The following is a 22,438-nucleotide window of genomic DNA, read 5'->3' as shown; positions in this document are numbered from 1 at the left end:
ATATTGGAAGAAGGAAGACTTGCCTACAATCCAAGAATGGACATTGAAAGTAACAAACTTAGCTGAAATGGCTAAAATATCGGCATATCTCAAAGATCATTCAAATGAGAGATATAAACGAGACTGGAAAAAATGGATTGACTATATACAAAATAAATACGGGACTAAGAAATTCCAGTTAGCCTATGCTTAAGATCAGAAATGATTTAAACTGTTAAAAGTTAGTTCAGTAAGAAGAAGCTAAGGTCAATCTAGAATGTCATTAATTTCTTTATTTCCTTTTTCTCAATAGATTTTAGACTGTGTTAGTTAAAAATCCATACCGGGTACGGGTTCTGGGAAGTCGGGGGGGGGGGGAAGGAGGAGGGGGGGTGGGGGGGTGGAGGGAGGGAGGGGTACACACAACAAAAAAAAATTGTACTTCAATGTTTTAATGATTGACAAATGACATATTTGTGTTTTTTTAAAGAAAAATAAAAAAGTTCTGTTTAAAAAAAAATAATAATAATAATGCACATTTAAACCACTAAGTATAAAAAAGAAGACAGACAATTACCTTAAAAACAAAAAAAAGATGAGTAATTAGGTTGCTAATGAAAAGAGCTGGCAAAATAACAGATCAGATGCAACTTACGAATCAAATATCGAACACTCATAGAGCTCATCAAACTAATGAAGCTATTATAAATGACATAACTAGAACAAGAAAAGTATCAGAATGCCTAAACAAGGATTACAAACACTGCATCTTAGCAGCAACTGATAAAATGAAGAAACTTCTGGACAAGGAATACATAAGAAAGAATTCAGGCTGATAGACATGCTAGAACAATTGATAAGATCCCCAAAAGAAGTACTAGGTGTGTGTATAAACTAAAGTACTTGAGTGTAGACAATTATATTGGATAAACAAGTATCCCTGTTTATATACAGATTTTTTTAAAAATATCAATTTTTTTTCCAAAAAGGTGAAATGAATATTAGGCTAGAAAAACATGGGAAAGTCTTTACTGAAGAACTATTCCCCCAAAAGTATTGGAGACTACTTTAATAAACCTTCCCCCAAAACTGGGAGGAAAACTATCAAATGTTGTCAATAATTGACATTTTGTTCCCTCCAAACAGGTAGAATATAAGGGCATTACAGCTGTTGCTGAGTTCAGTTTAATGTTAGCAATAAAAGAAACTAGATACTAGGTAAAATATCAACTCACCATTCACTGATCTATAAAACTACTTGAAAAGCCATTTTATTAAAAAAAATATCTAGACCCAAATTCATTGAGCAAACGGAGGTTTTCTGGGAAAGGAATAAGGAAATTTGAGGGAATAAAATTAATTGAAAACCTTGGGAGCAGGCCTTTCCCATCTCCTCAGAAAATCAATGTGCGCTTAAAGGAATAGATGAAATGACTTTTGCTATGACCTCTAGCGGACATAATACAACAAAGCATGAAATTTTGACTACTCAAAACATTTCTTTCAGAGGGATATGGTTTGATCTGACACTGTGTACTCTGTCTGACCCTGCATGTTGCATGGCTATTTTGAGAGCAGGGACAGGATATGTGTGTATTTTGAAGGGATTCAGTTAAAATATTTTGCCTCAGTAGACTAAGACAGGAGAGAAAGTCTTGTCCATCTTTAAGGGACTGTGCTCATCTCTGTTTCCTAGCTAAGACCAAGGTCCAGGGAATGCAGCAATCTGCCCCCCCCCTCCTGAAGTGGCACTTATTTATCCACTTGCATTTACATGCTTTCAAACTGATAGGAGAGGCCCCTCTTTAGGGACCAGTAATAGATTAACAGTATAGCAAGCTTCCTAGCAGGGCAGGAGGGGGATCCAACTGTCTTCAGCCCTTAGCATCATCAGTTCAGCCTTGGAGAATAACTTTTGACTAAAACACAATGCTGTGAAATGATCTGATAAACAGAATCCTTTGGCAGGCAATAAAAAAAAAACCAGCAAAACCTCTGACTAACCTGGGATGCATACGCAAAACAGTAATTATTAGTAATTTGCAAAATATTAGATGCTGTCTTCATCACAAATTGAATAAATTATTCTAACAGTCATTGTTTTAGTCATTTGATAGAAAGCTCTTTAAACCTTGCCTCATTTAATTCCATTAGCATGCATCTATCATTCCTGAAATCATACTTAAAAATAAAAGAAAAAGAAATGATATATTTTATTTTTCTTTCTACTCTTCTCTGTATTTGTATGAGCAGTTTCTCAAATGTTGGATCACAGTATAAACACAACTAATACAAATAGACTCAAAGGTTTCTTGCATACTTACAATACTTTGAGTGTATTTGGATTAATTATGCATATAAAGATTTTAGCATTTAAATCTGTTCCCAATATATTTGCGTCAGTTATAGACATACCAGCTAAACAGAACTGTATAGTTCAGAAGAGAAAATGGGCATCAGTCCAATTATAAATGGAAATGACTAATGGATTTTAAGCTAAAGTGCGAAGGCATGAGGATTCTGTTCTGACCTGTGAATAAACTAAATATAAAAATGATCCTTGTCACATGCCTCAAGTGGAAAAAAAAATTTGACTGCAGAGATAAGCCATTTACTTGCCAATTATCAATAACAGATATCGTGACATATCTTAAATTCAAAGCTGATATAAAGTCCCTGATTATAAGAAGCTGCCTCATTCTCCGTCATTCAGGTTTCTTAATTCAGTTCTTATAACCATGACCGGCAGCTCTCCAAGATTTCATAACTGGGAACATTTTCAACTTTTCTTGGAGAAACTGGAAGTTGGCCCTTTTCCATACAAACTATTGTGTTCAATCTCTAAACATAACCCCTTCTCTTTTTATTCCCACAAAGACTGTCTGAAATCGGTTATAGTAAATATTGGCTATAGTTTCAATTAGCTGAAGGGGAATACAAATATACGTAGTTTCCTCTCTATTAAAGGGAAAATGAGTATTAAGATTAAAAATCAAGAAAACCTAAGAACCAAAGTACAGAAAAAAATGTTTCAAGAGTAGAAAATACTTAAAGGGACAACTAAGTTACTATAACTTTTAGAGGGACTGAATAGGCTTCTCTTCATGATGTCATCAGGTGCATGTTAAAATATATGTGGGGAGGGAAGGATCTTATAATAATAAGGAGCTTCAAAGGATGCGTATCAGTAGTGGTTATATAGAAGCACACATGATATATATGTCCTCTGATTCCAAGAAACTTTAAATAAACATGAAGAAAGATAGTGATCAAATATTTCTGCTTCCCTAGTTTGCAAAGCATGTGTTAGATGAATGTAATGGCTACATTTGCTGAGGGCTTTTTGTCCAACTCTGCACTACAAGAAAATTAGAATTTTATTTATTATTCCCTTCCTCCCATTTTTCCCCTCCAGAAGCTTTACACATAATCAAGGCACCGCTTCTAAAAGAATCAACAGCAACTGCAAGTCAGTTTCCTCCAAGCAGTTGATCTCCAGATAGACTTCATCTCCTATTATTCATTCCTCTCTCTCTTCTCTTTCTCTCTCTCTCTCTCTCTCTCTCTCTCTCTCTCTCTCTCTCTCTGTGTGTGTGTGTGTGTGTAGAAGGATAAAACTGCTTTATAATCAGTTAAATTGATATAAATGTGGTAGACCAGGCGAAATAAAATAATAAGGGGGGGGGGAAATGTGGGGGTGTACCAATTCAAAGTTTTCTTCCCCTTTCAGTCAAATTCTTTCGTTAACATGCTGGTCTGGGAAAGAACTTTTTAATCAATGCGAATGAAACATTATCAAATGGGAGACCAAAGAATGTTGAAGAGGGCATAAAGGAAGGAAAACACTGGGGAGCAAGACTGGGAATCCGCTGATGGAAAGAAAAAGTGACTGTCAGCAAGGCGTTTGATTGATGATGAGTGAAAAGCCCAGGGAAATCTTTCAGGCGCTTCTACTCCCCTCCTAGCACAGTCGGAGAGAGGCAACTCCGGTGCTGGGAAACGGAGGAAGGGCGGGAGGGAGGCAGCGACGAAAGAGGCGTGTCTCTTGCCCACCGCCTCCGTTCCGAAAGCCGCCGGGCGTCTCAGCCTGAGAGCGGCGCTGTCAGAGCCGGTGCTGTGCGGCGCTAAGAAAGGTTGCGCTCAGCGGAGGAGCCCAGAAACCGATCCAACTTCGCAGGAGTTTCCCTCGGCTCCTTCAGCCATGCCCTCCGCGGCCAGTCGGGTTTGGCTCGGAGGAGGCGGCGGCGGAGACGGCTTCGGCAGCGCTTCTGTACAAGCTGCCCCGGGCACTTCGGCAGCCGCGTGCTCCGGGCGCAACGCGGCGCCCGCCGCCACCCCTCGCTGAAGCTAGCAGCGTCGCCAAGACATTGGGTTGTTCGAGGAGGCGCACCGCCGCGCGCTCGACGGCTTGCCGGGACAGCAGAGCAGCTGTTCCCGCCTCGTGGACGGCGAAAGTGGGTGGGGGTGGTAGGAAGGGGTAAGGGTGTGTGTGAAGGGACCGAGAGAATCCACAGAGCGGCCGCCTGCCCGAAGAGAAGCCGGGCGGGACAGCCGTACCCGCCCTTCCCGGCCCCACTCCTCGTAGGCTGAAGGCACTTTTCCTCCCTCGAGCCCCTCTTCTACTTCTGTCCCCCCCAAGCCATGACCTTTGGCCGGGGTGGCCCGCCGGTGGTGGTGTTGAACGTGGGGGGCACCCGCTACTCTTTCGCTCGGGAGGCGCTGAAGGACTTTCCCCTCCGGCGGGTGAGCCGCCTACACGGCTGCCGGTCGGACCAAGACGTACTCGAGGTGTGCGACGACTACGACCGCGAGCGGAACGAGTACTTCTTCGACCGGCACTCCGAAGCCTTCGGATTTATCCTGCTCTACGTGCGCTACGGCCACCTGCGCTTCGTGCCCCACATGTGTGAACTCTCCTTCTACAACGAGATGATCTACTGGGGCCTGGAGGGATCCCACCTGGACTATTGCTGCCAGCGCCGGCTGGACGACCGCATGTCCGATACTTATACCTTCTATTCGGCGGAAGACATCCGGACAGAGCCCTCCGGAGGCGAGAGCGGCAGTAACAAAAGCAGCGGCCAGCCCGAGCCGCCCAAGGGCCAAGGGAGCGACGATGCTGTGGCCCCTCCTGGCGCCGGCGAGAAGAAATGGCTGGAAAGGATGAGGAGAACTTTCGAGGAGCCCACCTCGTCGGTGGCCGCCCAAATCCTGGCCAGCATTTCCATCCTGTTCGTCATCGTCTCCATGGTGGTGCTGTGTGCCAGCACCATGCCGGAGTGGCGAACAGCTGAGAACCGAAGCCTGGAGGAGCAGAGCAGGTACACAGCAGACTCAATCAGGGAGCCTTCAGGGTAGGATGGAGTGATTAATATTTCCCCCATCAGTGGTGTAACCTCTGTCCCTTCCGGTCTTCTCTGTGTCTTCTTCTGCCAGCATCAGTTTGCCACATTGGAGATCCCAACTCATTACGCATCTCATTTGGCAAGGGGTAAGCTTGGTTTAACAACCAGGTGGTTCTTAAAACCAGATCACTAACTTCTAGGGGCCTGTATACCAACACAACTTATAGATGGGTTTAGCTTTCCTGGGAATTAAGGTTAAATTTAACCGGGTTTACTTCAGGCTACTAGGAAAAAGAAAAGGAATTCACTGTGTGAGTCTTGTAGCATCTACGGATAAAACCTCCTTGAGCTCCAGTGAAACTGATAAAATAATGCTAAAACTAATCAATCAGCCAAGTTTTCAGGAATATAGGGGCTCTTCAGAACAAATCAATGGCCTCTTGGTATTGTGCAAAAATGTGTTGTTCCTTTCATTGGAAGGATTCTGTTCTTCCCCAGAGAAGTCTGTTAAAGTTGTTTTATACATAAGCTTCCAAATTTTATTCTGAGAAGCCTTCAGTCAAACAGGATTTATCTTGGGAAAATCATGTAGAGGCAGAAAAATCTTCATTGTTCTCAGACATTTTCTATCAGTTCCTGCTATAGGAAGAAATGTAATAAATGTTAGGCTTGTACTGACCTCATGTTCAATGCCAGGTAAGTGGCTTACAAGCCATTTAGAACTAAGGAGAGCAGCCTTTTTGAATCTGCTTTATTTTTTTTACCAAAAGCCCTAAGACCCACCCACCAGTCAAGCGCAGACATACACACACCAATTAAAGAACAGGGTGTCTTTCAGCACATCCTGAGCCTAAGAATTTATTTTTGGTAACCAGACTGAACTCTCAGTTCCACAAAAATCCCCTCATGGTTACCCCAAGCCTTCTTAATTTCTGCAGCTTAGTTTAGAAGTAAAAGATTCCTGCTGATAAACTGCAGATGAGCCAGGGATCAACCAGTAAAACTCAATTTACATTTTATTCATCTTGCCCAGAACGTACCTGCAAGACTCTCTTATGAAAGTTCATATATTTTTTATGGAAGTTTAAAAGAAGTTTGGGAAAAAAATAGGTTTGAGATTTCAGTTCTTAATCAGGTTGGAACCAACATTATTTGGCATTTAGAATCCAGCACAGAAATTTGTCCTGCTTTTCCTCAGATTTGCTGGCTGCTGAACCACAGCTGTTAGATAGCATCTCCATCTGAACTGGTTTATTCAAAATGTGATAAAATTGTAAAATCCAGAATGCCTAAATAGAATGGCCACTGTCTTGTGCTCAACAGATATCTGACATTGTAAATTGCAATACCTTAGGAGGGGTGCCAAGTTGAGGAAAAGGTCAAAGCAAATCCTTTTTATCATAAAACAAATTGTCCTGCAGATCACCAACTTTTTCAAAGATTATTGATTTTATAATACATTCAATCATACATCAAACTAACATATATATTTTTTATATACAGACAGCTTTTGATCGTTTATCCCATGGAATAAGAAATGAATGAGCGGATATATTTTATTGAATTATTTTTTTGATGCTGTTAAGAATATACCTATAATGGTATTCTTCCATTTGTCTAATGTAGATCTATGAAAGCTTAATTACTTCCACACACAGAAGCTGGGCCAGTAATAGTATTTTCTTAATTATCTTTGTGTCCCAAGTAAGAGAGGAAAATATGCCAGATTTCATTTGCTTCAAATGCCCATTATTTCTGGAATCTTTTCTCTTTAGAAAATAATCTATGCCATTGTTTTTGCAGAATCATAGCCTTAAAATACTCTTGTTCCTGCAGTTCTGTTTTTTCTACTTTCCACCATGGTTGCAGTCATCCAGATTTTGTTTTCCAAGTTTTACAGTACTCAAAAAGAATGATAGGAAAGGCTTATTATTATACAATTGCACCTGCTGCCACTGAAGTACTGGAAACTCTGTGATTATTGCTATTTATCCTGCCCCCTGAAGTAAAACATTTATTATAAAATAATCATCTTACTTTATGAATAATCTTCCTTATGCCTATATACAAACTCCAAATTGAAACATACATGTTTAAGTGGAAGCTTTCTAAATGGGTTACCAAAATGGTTGCCAACCAGTTTTGCCTGAACTGGAGAAAGGGACATTTGAATTTAAATGGTGGTGGAGACATATGTCCTGTTTCTAGAGTCTGATTGCAACCATCAGATTGTACTTTACACCTGTACACATACTCTTCACTTGTTATTTAATGGAACCAGATTGTACCAATTGAAATAGTCTTAGCTCAACGAGTTATCTTATTTCAAAAAGCAGGATTGCCAAATGGATTCTGCAACTTGAAAAGTGCTACAAAATAAGGTATGCTTCAAATGAAAGAACACTTTATAACCTTAATGTGAGCAACCTTATTAGTGTCATCACTCACTTACACATACAGAAATACAGTTCTATATTTTGCTTCCTTATATATCTTAAGATCTTAATACAGTAAGATTTTTTTAATCCCATAGATATGAAACAAGTATTTTAAACAGTGCAGTTGATATGTTTAACCAATTTGTGTTTAAATGAGAAGCTTACACAATGCATTCATATTTTGCTTAAATATAAGTATCATGAAATTTTATATAAAAATAGGATAAAATGACCCTTAAGTCTGAGTAAGATGATGTAATATTTTAGTCCATATATCTCCAAAGCTAGCTAGTACTTTCTATTAATGAGCTAATGATCTGTAACATATTTATTTCAAGTTTTTGCTAAGTATATGTTTTGGTTTTAAGGAGCATGGGTCATGGCCAATCAACCAATATGTTTGTTTTAGTGGTGTGATGAAAGCAGCTTAAACACACACACTCCAAAAAAGATTGGTTCAGTGACAAGTAATAACATATAGTGATATCTCTTCTATGAACAGAATATGTTATGTATGAATATCTAATCTGTTTAACTATTCATTTTAAAATTTATATCCTCACACTCCTGTCATGCCTGCCAATGGCAGATTGATGATGAGTTGTGATAATGAGCTTTATAACAGCCACTCATTCTTATAGACTAGGCTATTTACAAATATAAAACAATAAAACAGTTAAACCCCACAGGTAGCTGGGCCTAAAAGAATAAATCATATCAAACCAGGGGCCCCATAAACACATGAGGACCCCCACAAACACATCAACCTTCAGCCTGAGACTAAAGCGCTTTTCTTCTTAAATACTTTGGGTGTTGTCTCCGGAAGGAAATTGTTCCAGAGGGCAGGGATTACGACATAGAAGGCATACTTCCTTTGTCCCATGAGATGACAGTGTTTATTAGAAGGGGCGGGAGGCAACCCACTTTGCCAAATGTATTGGGCAGGCAGAAATAGTAAAAAATAAACAATCTCTCAGGTACTCAGGTCCTATGCCAGTTTACAGTGCAACAATGAAGTACAACAAACAATATCAATTAAACCAGGATGAATAAAATAATAATAAATATTCCCAAACACACACACACACACACCAGTGATCACATAAAGTCATAAAACCTGCAGAGATTAAAAAGAATGGAAGAGAATATTTTTAGCTCAGGATTGAACTGTGGAGTTCTTGGTTCTCCCTGAGCTTGATTGTTTTTTTGCAGACATTTTATTACCAAACTAGGTAATATCATCAGTGCACCAAGGTCCTCACATTAAAAAGAATGCTTGCTATACCAATAGATCTATAGGTTTCTATTAAAACCTGCCAGGAGGGTGAGAGCCATTTCTTTTTTGCTAATGGAAAGTAATTCACAGAAATGTGCGTTATTCAGTTCTACATAATATACTGAATACATGCAATGAAAAAAGACACCCATCTGCCTTATAGAGTCCTAGAATTGAAAAGGTCTCAAAAATCATCTAGTCTGACATGCTGCCAAGTGGAGAAAATTTAGTGTTATGTTACCTGTAGGAAATGGCCAGCTATCCAAAATGCTGTAAGTAATGTTAAAGAGGTTTATTTTACTGAACATATCAAGTAGCTGTTAGTTAAATACATTTCTTGATTATAGATCTTTTCATGAAAGAGTTGGCTGAAATTCAAAAGCCAAAGATTTTTAAGGCTTCAATTTTTCTGTTCTTTGCCATTACACTAAGAATACACGGACTACTCTGAAGGAAGAAGAAAAGTTGTGGAAATGTTTTTGATTTTGTTTTGTTTTTGCCTCCCCTCCCCCATTTGCTTTTATTTTCTGAGTAACAAGATTGGTCTCCCAAAATTTCTAGCATCACATTTGTTTGTTCACTTTAATTGCAACAATTTGCAAAATTTGTCTGCAAGCGGCTTAGTTATGCTGATTGATAATGTGACTCAGCACTAAGGCAGACCAGTTTATTTTCAGCTGAATATTTTTTCAGGGGCCCTGATGCTCGCTGCCCGTGGTTGTTTTCTTTTTTTACAGACATTTCATCATTACATTACTAGGTAATGATAGCAAACTAGCACTGCTAATGTTACCTAATCAAACGTCTGCAAGAAAACAATCAAGCTCAGCGAGCACCGAGGACCCCTCATTTCAACCCTGAGCTACAAATATTTTCCTTTAACTGTAGAATATTTTATCCTTACAGTTTCCCCCATACTTCAGTTTAAACCTTAGCTGTAACCATATAGGCATTTTTTTGGCTAACTCTGGTCCCAGATGAAGATTTACATCCACATGAATTTCAAAAAACACTGGTTGATCACCTCAAACTTGAGAGCTGTATGCAACGAAATTTCATTTAAATGTATTCTGATTAATGTACATTCAAAGTGACAATAAAGTTATTATTCTATTCTAGTCTATTCTCAAGGTAGACCTAGATTCAGCTACCTATGGAGATCTTTCTTACTTTGTCAGAATTGTTAATTATTACACACATACCACATTTCACAGCACTCTTGTCATTGCAAGAACAAACAGGTTTCTGAGCACTTTAGTACCTGGTGGTGAATAATACCCTTGGTTCACCAAGGCTGAATAATAGTTTTGAGGCTAATATCAAGCCTTTATTTTTCTTAACTGTTTTTTCAACTACTAACTACTATAGGAGATGTGGCAGTAAAGTATGACAACAGAAAAAAAGAGACGGAAGTTTCAGTGCATTTCTTCAATTTAACTTTTGTTAAACTACTGGAAATTTAATATATGCGACTTACAAATATATTTGGTGGTTTGCTGACAAATTTTGGCAGAATGAACCAGGAGATGCAACAAGACACCTTATTAGCTACAGTTTGGCCTTCCATGCACTAATCCATGCATTCATTTTTGTCTTAATGAGATATGTGAACAGTCTAAAATTGCACTAGTTTGTGATTGGAAAAAATCTAACAATACACCCTCAATTTCATCTTGGGGTATTATGTACGTTTGCTTTATCTGAGTTGCAAAACTTTAGAAAATCATACACTGACAGCTGTGTGAAAATTTATTCTGCAAGTTACATGGGTCATGTTGGCTAATCTTTGTGCATCACTCCTAATAAACTAAACAGACACCCAACTTTTAGTGGTTGGTAACTACCTTTGGAATAATTTGGAGAAAATTATTTGTTTGATTTTGATTTGATTTTATTATATTTATATGCCGCCCTTTTCCCCCGAAGGAGACTTCTCTTCTCTGGAGGACAATCTTTTTTCCTAATATTATTTTCCCAATCCTCTAGAATTTAATAATTTGTGAAGTTGCAAGTAGTGGCCTTCCATTTTGTAACTTTTTTTTTTTTTGCATTTTACTAGATTCTTTAAAAAGTTTAAGTTTCAACTTGTAGTATATAGTGCTTTTGTTGATGCAGTTTTATTCACTTTTAACTAGGACTATTTTAGATCCAATAATCCAGATTGGCATGCATATTTTTAAGAATGAAAGATAGAAAGAAAAAATGTTTGTATGATGTTGAGTATTTTATTTGTAATGTTGTCTTTCAGAACAGATTGTGGAAGTGCAGATTAGTTGCCTTTTAGTTGAGAACTTTAGCTTTATATCCTAATTCTGCATGTTTGGATTAGAAAAAAAAATCCACTAAGTGAAGTACAAATAACTGCGAAACAATGTATTGCAGATTAGCGTATAAGATTACTTTGTGGTCTCTAAAAATATCAGATTTGCTTTCCAAGAGTAGTTGTTCCCTTTTGCTCTCAAGAATAAATAAATTATCACAATTAAGGAAGAAAACATAATGCATTTGCAACCCACAGTATTTCAGCAGGGAATATAAAAGAACCCAGTTGCTGGTGTTGCATGTTGAAAACAATTTGTGTTGATATTCTTAGGCAAAATCTCATCATCATCATTTGCAAAATAGCTTTTCTCTTTTTTGCTAAGTTAAGCACCTGATTCCCATAGAAATCAATAATATATTTATGCTTTGCATTTAATTGCTCTCTTATTAGAGGAAGCAGGTAGCAATTACCTCCTGGCAAAATCCAAGTCATTCTAGTAACCACCCAAATATCACTGCATGGAAACATGGGAATCTCCAAAGAGAGGGACACTGAATCATAAGTATCCATGGCCAGTCGGAGAAAAGCTCTGTTTTTATTCTCTCTTAATGGTGGCTGATTTTTTTTTCAGAGGCTAGATTTACCTGGCTGTTTGCAATCCAGTCACTTGGTCTTCTTTACAACCAAGGGATTTACCAGAGTTCTGAGACAACTACAAGCATTGCATGTCCATAGGTCCCAGTGACATGGAGAGCAAGCGTGAATAAGCCTTAAAACAATGAAGCAGGCAGGCAGGCCACCTGCCTCAGCTCTGCCCTAAAAACAAAATTCAGTCCCCAAGGCAACAATCTTCATTCTCTTTATTCCCACTGAAACTACAGGAAAAGCGTAAATCAGCCATGAATTAAGAAGAAAAGAAAAAAGAAAAAGGGATAAAGCAGCAAAGTATAGGACCAGCCAGGGATACAGAACAATCACTTATGAATAAAGGCAAATATATGTGTCCCAGGATAATATTGTCTAGGTCAAAGACAAAATCTCTGGTCCCAGTAAGAGATCCAGATTGGATCCTAAAACAATCAGCCTATTATTTGGATTGTGTTGGTATGAGAAACCACAAACTTCAGGCTGCTTAATACACACTCCTTTTTCTTTAAATGTCCTAGGATGAAAGCATGAGCAAAATTTCTGTTTTTTAAAGAATGTTTGTGTCACCTTGATGAGCATGAATTAATAGGAGAAAAAAATTACTAGTCTAATGTAATACATATGTATATATAATGTAACCATATTGTTTGGAAAACAGGATGGCAATTATGGGGATAAACATGTGGAAAATAATACACAGCAGGTTTTCTCTTCATTCTGAGAAGTGGAAGAAGTGAGCATGAATTTATTTAGTTTTTGAAAATGTAAACTCCATTTTCCACTTGGTTCCAAATGGCACATACCTCCTTAAGGATCTTGGCCTGTGAATTTCACAGTAAATGAATTCTACTGAATTATATGATATGGAAAATCTAATCCTGGAAGCTTTTTTTTTAAATGCTTTAGTGTAATAAGGTAAGATGCAATGCTACCTGACACTGTGAAGCTACATAAAACACATGCACACTGTTCCTGTAATGACAGTAAATCTGTCTATGGATGGTTTTAGAGATGAATATTAGTAACTTACTAGCCTCAGAAACAAGACTGAGCCATCCAGCCCTTACCACCGTATGCAAGAGTTGTGAGTCTGTTTGTGGTAACTGAGCATAAAATGACTGGATTCTTAAACAGAATTAAACCTCAGCATCTGGTTCTGCAAATGTTAGCTATCATTATCTAGGCAGCTAATCATATCAATCAAAAGCTTTCATTTTGCTGATTAATATTCTGAAGAATGTCAATACTGTAGCAGAATATTCATACTTGAATGAAAACTAAAACTTTGTCATAAGCTAAAAGAAAGTTGGCAGTCTTAGCCTGTAAGCACTTAACTTCATTTTAAATTTCCTTTAAAACATAGAAAATTAAGACATTAATTATACCACATTCAAATCCACAAAAGAATCCACAAATCCTTTTAAATTTTTAGTTGTATGACTAGACCTCTATTTAGAGCATTCAGTAGAGTTGGATTAATTTCCCATCAGTCTTGGCAGTACAGTTACCATAGATGAGCTTGCTGGGTTACTGAAAATTGTTGTCTAACCCAGGTGCTTTAGGAAGAGAAGCTAAGAGCATACTTACTGTTTTTAGCACATGCTAAACACTGCTGCAAATGTATATAAATTTTTCCTGGGGGAAAACTTCACAATTTAATGGGATTTACTTTCAGTGAAATAGATGCAACTGTGGCTTAAGACCTTGCTTTGTTTGTGCTGAATGGTATATCTTCAAGTTTAGGAATTGATAAGCAGAGGATTGTTTCCAAATATGTATGTTATTACCTTTGAAGCTTTGGGAGATAAAATGAATGAAAGCCAAAGAAAGCAACAAGAAGGGTTAATTGGTTTTGAACAGAGGGAGAACAGATAGGACCTCCAGTGCATCAGATTTAGTTGCACAAAACCTCTTGAACTGGGTCTAGGGTAAAAAGAGGAACTACTTGATAATTTGATCTCCCAGCAAAACTACGGTACTTAGGAGCCCATTAGCTCTCATGGACAAGTCACCCTTTTTCTTCCTTTGCTAGCGTTGTTCTTTAGGTTATACACTGAACTATTTTGGAGGCAGATTTAAAATATGAGACAGAACCAGAGCTGAAGTGGCGCAGTGGTTAGGGTGCAGTACTGACTGTTATCTGCAGTTCAGCAGTTCAAATCTCTCCGGCTCAAAGGTTGACTCAGCCTTCCATCCTTCCGAGGTGGGTGAAATGAGGACACAGACTGTGGGGGCGATATGCTGACTCTGTAAACTGCTTAGAGAGGGCTGAAAGCCCTATGAAGCGGTATATAAGTCTAACTGCTATTGCTATTGCTAACTACATTGGCTGAGCTCTTTGGAGTTAGCATATTCAATGATATTGAGAACTAACAGTCATCCCCCCCCCCCCCTTCATTCTCATGCTAAAAAGTTGCTGGCTCTTAAACATTGGAAGGATTAAGTTCCCTTTTAGCACTTACCTACATAATATTGGTTTGAAGCTTATAAAACATTATGTGAAAGCCATATAAGGATTTTATATAGTAGAACTTGAAAAAATGCTAATATTTTTGAAAAGGATTTTAATCCTTTAGGAGACCTAAATCCCTCTCATAGATACTACTTTTGAGCCAGGTACTTCCTATTCTGTACCTATGCAAATGGTTTTTCCTACCTTAGGGCAAGGATCTTACCTTTCTCACCACTGAACTAGTCTTGTTAGATAGGTCCCAATGGTCAAGTCTTTTGCCTAAAGGCAATTGCAAAGAAAGAATTAAGCACTTTCTCCCTGTCTGTTTGACCTGTCACAGGATAGATTTTTGCAAGTCTTGGTGCAGAAGGTAAAACTGTGAAGGTGATTGTTGGCATAGGCAAGAATGAGGAAGAACAGCAAATAAAAAACAAGCAAAATAAATACAAATAGCATGATATTAGGTTTTATGAGTTACAGAATCCTATGTATAGTTTGAGATAAGTGGTGGTAAATCTTCCTTCTGAACAAATAATAAATGTTATTCTTTCCTGAATTCACATTTGCTTTTAAACAATTCAAAAAAGGTTAATTACTGATTTTATTGGGATTGTGTAAGGGTAGCGGTGGGAATGCTTTTGGTTTCTAAAGGTACTTTGATACAAGAATAAAAGCACATCCTCATACACAAACTGATGTTGTCAGGTTTAATCACAGGCTGTCTTGTCTTTTGTTTTTCCCTCCTTCATGTTTCTTGTCTTGTATATTCCATTTTATTCAGATATTTAGTGGATGATGAGGCCATTCCTTTGATTTTTCTATTTTTAGCTCTCAACAAATTTGCAGAAAAATTCGATAAAACTTTGTAAAGGAAAATGTGCAATTTGCAACTGAAAGCTGCTTTGACAGCTCAGAATATAATTACTTTGAATACAACAAACTAGCCCTATTACTGATTTTTAAAAAAATTCTGAAGCAGTTTAAAGTAGAAGTCTATTTTGTTTAAGTCTTATCCGTAAGAGCAAAAAGTAAGAAAGCAATTAAATGAAAGGACTGGTTTGGAGTAATCTCCCAGGACTTGGAGAGTTACAAGAGACCTAAGTTTATAATCATCATACAATTGTTACATTAATTTTCTTAGAAGTGTAATAAATATTCTAAATTAAAGAAAGTTGATTACAAAAGAAATAAAATGGCCCTATCTATTGGAACATTTAGCTTAATTATTTTTCATGTCATATCTCTCTGGGTCCCTGCAAGTAATGCTGAACTACAATTTTGAATTTAATTCCTAAACACATGGGAAATTCTGGGAGATTCAAAGTGCCTACTCTCCTTCTGGTAAATTCTGAAGATCTGGTTCTTCCTCCAGGCCTTGGATTAGGATGAATGGAAGAAGAGGAGGTAGGCCTGTGTGAGAGTTCACTTGTGGGTCATTCCTTCCAGGTAGGCCATTGTTATGTAATTATTTTTCATTCTCTGTTTGCCCAGACTAATTTGGAGTCAGGTGCCCTTATAAATATGTCAAATAAATAGTATCCTCCCAAATCTCGGCAGAGCACCAGATTAACACATATTACTAGGTTCTCCATTGGAAATTTTTTTTTAAAAGGATTGTAGTTCAGCATTACAAAGTGCGGGAGGTATACAGGAATTGTTTTCACTACAACTGAGTAGACATATAGCTTATTGTATAACATATTACTCTATATTTATTTACTTTTTTGTTCCTTACCAGAATTATGTATGGAACTAAATTGCAAACCATAGACCAGCGTAATATTTAAAAAAATGCATAATTTCATAGTTTAAACTAGAAATAATCAGAGCAAAGTTAACATGTACCATTCTGAGATAAAATGTCACTATTGTTACATTTATTAGGATATTGATAGATTCTGCTACTCTTCATCAGGAAACAGGTTTCAGAAAGCAGAATGAAGAAAGAAGAATGAAATGAGACAGAGATGATGAAATGGAGGAAAATACGCAAAATTGAATAGTTTAGGCTCTATTATGAATTACAGTATTCAGGTTATGTTAGATGAGCAGAACTAATCCTCCCAACCACATAATCTAGTTGTTATTTGGATATGTCTCTAGTCTTAGATGAATACATATATTCTCTTGATAGGTAGTGAACTAAATGTAAATCATATTATTACGTTTAAATAGTATGTAAAGAATGATTGGCCAAGTTCTCAATGCCATTGTCTCTCTAATAAGCAATGGTAATAATTCTAAAGGATTGAAAAACAAAGTTAAAACACTCTATCCACAAATTAAGTCAAAAGTCAGCCATTTCAATACAAAAAGGTTGCACCATAATTATCTGGAAAAAAATTCAGTCTTAAATTTAAGATACTTCCCTTCCCCATTCCCCCACCAACAACCCTAAAGGCAAACAGACAAAAAAAAACTACAATGTAGGCAAAAGACCCGTGCCATGATGAGTTTCTTTACATAGTCCAGTAGAGGTACTAATTCTATTTGAATTAGTTCCTTGATAAATGAGTGTAGGTGTCACATATATATGCATATAGCTTTGCCTGTATAACTATCAGAAACTTTACTTGAAAAAAATAACAAAGATAGGACAAACAAAAAAAAGTAATTGAATTAATAATTACTGATTATTAATTGCTGATTAAACAAGGTACTGAGTTTATAGCATTTATTATCTTAGATGCATATACCAGCCATTATGTTTTGGTACACACAAATCATTCCTACACAGAAGCACACAAACATACCTTTCTACTTCCAGAGAAACAACAAAGGAGAAGGAAATAGATGGAGATGAAATGAGGGGAAAGAGTAGCTTCACACAGAATGAAAGAAAGAGAAATCCTGCTTAGACTTTAGAAAAGGGATTAAAATTGATCATGAAAACATCTTCAAACAAATCTTCAAAGGTATCCATGCTTTTCAGCAGTGATATCTCCAGTCGCATCATCTGACCATTTTTTTGTTCTCAACAGCAGTTTCTTTTCTTTTCATTCAATTCACAGGTAAGTATTTGGGAGGAAAGCTTTCCTTTCTTGATGAAAAGTGTATGCAGGTTTTGAAGCATCATATACACTGGAGATGGATATAAAACAGCCTGAGCCAAAAGTAAGGTTAGGGGAGGACTTTGTGATTAACGGTTTTAGTGTCTCCATTGTGGAACCACAAATGCTGAAATGATTCCAGCTTTGGAGATTTATTCAGGTTACAGGTTATGCCCAACTTGCCATAGGATTTTGCTTACTTTGGCATCCCATTTTGACCTCTAGAGACTGGGTCTGAATTTTCAGACTCTTCTAGCTGCAAAACAAGGGAAGCAGTGGACAAAGAGAGGGGCGAGGTCCCCTTTTCAATACCCAGCTGACAGAAGTTAAGAAATGCAGAAATGAAAACCAAGTGAATTTCAAAATGTTATTTTTGCCATTTTGGAATTAATTGAGGAAACAGAAGGGTAGAACTCTTTGTTGCAAACTTACTACCTCTGATGGTGTTATAGTGTTCTTTGGGCCCTTTTTATATACATGGAGCCCAAATTGCCCCATGTTCATATTATCTCCATGAATATTTTCAAAATTACAGTGCAAGTCCTCTCTTTCCCCTGCATTACAACTTCTGGAATAATAGCACTGCTAGACTGGAACCTCTACTTTGTTTTGAACTTTGCTGTTTTGAAGAAACAGTAAGGATATAGTTTAGCATGATTTTAGAGGTGGGAAGAAGTTGAGTGATCATTGTAGAGTGTCCTTTTCCAACTAACCAGTTCTTTTAGATGAGTTGGACTTTAATCTCCTTAAGCAGAACTATCACGTCTGGTCTGCAAATATCTGGATGCCCACTGGATGGCAACCAACTGTTCTTTGCTCTTTACCGGACATCTGGAACATCTGCCAGCTCAAAGAATGGCCAACTGAAGAATCCAATACATATGGAGATTGACTAATCTATGGACGCTTTGGATGTCCTTTGGCTTGTGTTTTGATGACTGGGGTTGCTGCAATGATTAAGTCTATTTCTGTTCAAAAAGCATTAGGCATGTCTCAGCATGATATTCAGCTTAAATCAGAAGAATCATCAATGTTTTAGAGCTTTTGTTTGAATTCCAACATTTCACAAAAACTATCTGCTGCTCTTTCAAGGTTGTAATAACAGAGAGGCGTTCCATTCTGTTCGCTGATTTCAAATGCTTTGGAGGACTGCTTGAGGTATTTTACTGCTGAATAGTAATCATTCATCCAGAAAAGCATTTTAAATGGCCCAACACTAGTATTTTGAAGACGTATTCACAGAGAAATTAAACTGCAGTATAGTTTGAACAAAATATAGGAATATTAAATTGTTTCACACATAGACACAATTCACTACTCCCAAAATCAAAGAAGTAAATGAAAAGATATGAAACATTTAACCTGACCAACATTCGTAAAGTCCTCAGATTTTAATGATATAATAATCCCTTCCCTTAGAAATCAAAATATTTTTAAAAAAGCTTTAGGAAAACATAACCAGGTGAGAGATGTATATAGATGACTTTTAACATAATAATGATTTTGGGAAAGACAAACAATAAGCAGAGATCTGTATAAAGTCCAATTTGACTTTGAATTTGGCATGCTTGTCTACTAAAAGTCTGAGTCCATGTCTGTGTAAAAGTGTCCATTAAAGAAGCCTCTAGCATTGGAAAATATTCTCAATTAAGAGTTTCAAAGAAATTTAATAGTTTTGCTTTTTTTTTTTGGCAGGATAATTGAAGCAATTTGCATCGGCTGGTTCACGGCAGAGTGCATTGTGAGGTTCATTGTCTCCAAAGACAAGTGTGAGTTTGTTAAGAGACCACTGAACATCATTGACTTGCTGGCTATCACTCCGTATTATATTTCTGTGCTGATGACAATTTTTACAGGGGAGAATTCTCAGCTTCAGAGGGCTGGAGTCACTTTACGGGTTCTGAGAATGATGCGGATTTTTTGGGTGATTAAATTGGCCCGCCACTTCATCGGCCTCCAGACACTCGGCCTGACTTTGAAGCGATGCTACAGAGAGATGGTGATGCTGCTCGTCTTCGTTTGTGTTGCAATGGCAATTTTCAGTGCTCTTGCCCAGCTTCTTGAACACGGACTGAAAATAGGAAAACCCAATGAAGGTTATGCAAGCATTCCTGCTGCTTGCTGGTGGGTTATCATCTCCATGACCACAGTTGGTTATGGTGATGTTTGTCCTATCACGGTACCTGGAAGGATTCTTGGAGGGATTTGTGTAGTCAGTGGAATTGTTTTGCTAGCCCTGCCTATCACATTCATCTACCACAGCTTTGTACAGTGTTACCATGAGCTCAAGTTCCGGTCTGCTAGATATAGCAGGAGTCTTTCTGCAGAATTTTTAAATTAACAAATAGCACATATTGTATTTCATAGCAGAACTTAATATATTGAAGAAAGTAGTAAGTTCTTCTTCATTGTTTTCCATTTTGGTGTCTGAGGAATTATGAAGCTGGTACAATACTCTGTGACTTAAGAGGAATATCTCCCTGCTCTGTTTGAGGGATGGTCATTTGCTCGTCAACACAGAAGAGCTGAGATTCATAAGGGAGAAAACATCTTCATTTATATAGTCTCAGCAGGTGTGAAAGTTTCCACACTCATTTCTCCAAATGCTGAGAAGTCCTAAATGGTACACACTATTTAGAGATGAACGCATATATGTGTTTTTAAAATACTCTTGATTTTGAAACCCATATCAATAAGAAGTGTCCAACCTTTAATTACCAGGGCCACACGTAACAGCCTGTAGATAGTCAAGGGCCAAGATATTGGGGATGCAAAAGGACAGAGCCAAGATGTTCCCCCCTTCAAAGTTTTGATCAGAAAGAAAGAATTGCTGTTGTTTTTTAAACTGTGGTAAGTCTATTTTAGGACATTCTGGAGATATATCTCATGTCAAAATGGCAGTAAATGATGCCACCAGAACTAAACAAGTAATGGTTGGGGCGGCAAATATATTCTTTCAGCCTTAAATTGCTCCCTTCATAGATACAAACAAACAAACATATTCACCCGAACACATACATTTATTTAAAAAAATTCTGGTCAGATCCAAGTGTATGTAGAAGAAACCAATGAAAATGACTGAGATTCGCTAGCTATCACTATTTTGTCCAATTTATTTCAGTGAATTTTTTCTAAGTGTAATTCAGTCTGGATCTGAAACAATATGTACAGGTCTTGGTTTCAATATAAGGAACAACGTAACTGATATCGTACACTAAGAGTTACAGGGAGAATTGTGATTCTTTATTTTGAAATGAAAATTTCATGTAACTCTTGAAAGTTGGGTATCTTGATTCAATTTGGGGAAGACAAGCTGCTTTTCTAAGAAGAAAAAATTAATCAGAATGGTGGAATACAATTGAATAGTAATGGTAGTAGCAGTAATAGTACTAGCAGTAATGAAGGATAATTTTCAGAGTAGACTCAGTGAAGAGTAGACCCAGTGAAGCTCCTTGGATTGTAGTTTTTTGTTTTATGAGTTGCAATTTATAGTAGGGGTGTTCAACCCTGGCAACTTTAATATCAGTGGGCTTCAACTCCCAGAATTTCCCAGCCAGCATTTTGGCTGGGGAATTTTGGGAATTGAAGGCCACAGGTCTTAAAGTAGCTAAGTTTGTCACTCCTGATTTATAGCAATAGTACAAATGTTTTTGAGAAAAATCATTATCCTCCCTCCCAAAATCTGCTATTGAAGGCAAACACTAAGGCAAATTTAAAATCTTCCTGCTGAAAATTGACATGATATTTTGAAGCACATAATGACCACAAAAGATTTTAAAATATCATATCACTGCTAGTAGCATACATGCTCTTTTTTGTCATCCTTTTCAGTTACAAGTCTTGCACATTTCATCAACAATATCAGAAAAACAAAGTTTGAACAGATACATAATTAGATAAAGGAATGATATTTGAAACACGAACAATGATTTCTATTTCTCATCCCAGTCTCTTGAAAAGTATTTATATTTCCCTCCATTTAATCATATGTAAAATATCCTCCTTAATGTCAGATGCCCTGAGATAAATCATTTTAAAATACTACTATAGAGTTTTTCTCAGAAGCTTATTCAACTAAAAACATACAAGTAAACTCTATCATTTATTTTCATATAAAACAGTGGTTAAAAATTATTCCAAATCCTTTCATTGATTTGAAGAATGAAGAACATGGCAGTCAAACCATTACTGCATTTAATGAGATGCTTTATGGTGCTACTGTCAACTCAGGAAATAATCTAAGTTTCTTAAAGTCAAGTAACTTTGTATTAAAAAATTCAAAGTAAGTAAAGTTTCCAGATTAGAGATTCACAGCTTAGATGAGAAGCTGTCATCTCTGGGTTTTTTTTCTGATATATTTTTCTGTGGGCCTAATTTTTTTCACCTTTAAAAAAAGAGTCTAGGATTCCAATCCTAGTATCTTTTACATGGCAATAAGTCAAAGTGATACAATGGAACCAAAGATGAATTATTGAAGAGAGCTGTCAAGAAACATAACTTCGAACTTTGACAAGTTGATAGATGTTTTCAGGGAGGGTTTGCTATGTGAACTAAACATGACATGCAGCAAACTAAGCTTCATTACTATGAAGACTTGTAAAAAATACCTTGAATTTCCCCATATCACAATACAATACCAGGGTGATGGTTATTGATGAGTTCAGATCCTTCCTGCCCCATGACATGATTAAACAGCCTTGTGCAGGCTTTTGTCTCACAGTTCAAATCAGAGATTGGTAAAAACATTAGAAGGTCCTAGGGGGATCAGGCCACTGCCCATCTTGTGCCCTCTTCTGTCTCACAGAATGAGCAACTGGATAGCTTCAGGCAATAACCTTCATTGACTATTGTTTCCCAGCAACTGGTATTTTGAAGTGTGTTATTTGGGATTTAGAAGGTAATATTTATCTGCTCAGCCTGTCTCACACCCTTAAAAACATTAAAAAATAATGGCCATTACTGTAGTTGAGGGCAATGAATTTCATAG

At 37.3% G+C, this 22,438-nt stretch overlaps 1 protein-coding gene and 1 long non-coding RNA gene across 2 annotated transcripts in view; one reads left to right on the top strand and one right to left on the bottom strand.

Moving 5' to 3' along the window:
- Nucleotides 1-22,438, bottom strand: part of LOC116508510 — a 58,802-nt gene that overhangs the window by 8,619 nt on the left and 27,745 nt on the right. The gene's annotated exons all lie outside the window — the stretch shown is intronic.
- Nucleotides 4,094-21,019, top strand: KCNG3 (potassium voltage-gated channel modifier subfamily G member 3). Its single transcript, XM_032217157.1, has 2 exons — nt 4,094-5,300; nt 19,147-21,019. Exons 1-2 carry the CDS (start codon nt 4,621-4,623, stop codon nt 19,790-19,792), a joined length of 1,326 nt encoding a protein of 441 aa, XP_032073048.1. The 5' UTR covers nt 4,094-4,620; the 3' UTR covers nt 19,793-21,019.

This window comes from Thamnophis elegans, chromosome 4 (genome assembly GCF_009769535.1).
Source record: "Thamnophis elegans isolate rThaEle1 chromosome 4, rThaEle1.pri, whole genome shotgun sequence".
NCBI lineage: Eukaryota > Metazoa > Chordata > Lepidosauria > Squamata > Colubridae > Thamnophis > Thamnophis elegans.
Note: the sequence above shows the minus strand (reverse complement) of the source record. Positions and strands in the feature narration are given on the sequence as shown.

Coding starts and splice junctions, on each gene's coding strand:
- KCNG3 (XM_032217157.1), top strand. CDS start 4,621: ATGACCTTTGGCCGGGGTGGCCCGCCGGTGGTGGTGTTGAACGTGGGG. Junction 5,301..19,146: donor AGCCTGGAGGAGCAGAGCAG/GTACACAGCAGA, acceptor TTTTTTTGGCAG/GATAATTGAAGCAATTTGCA.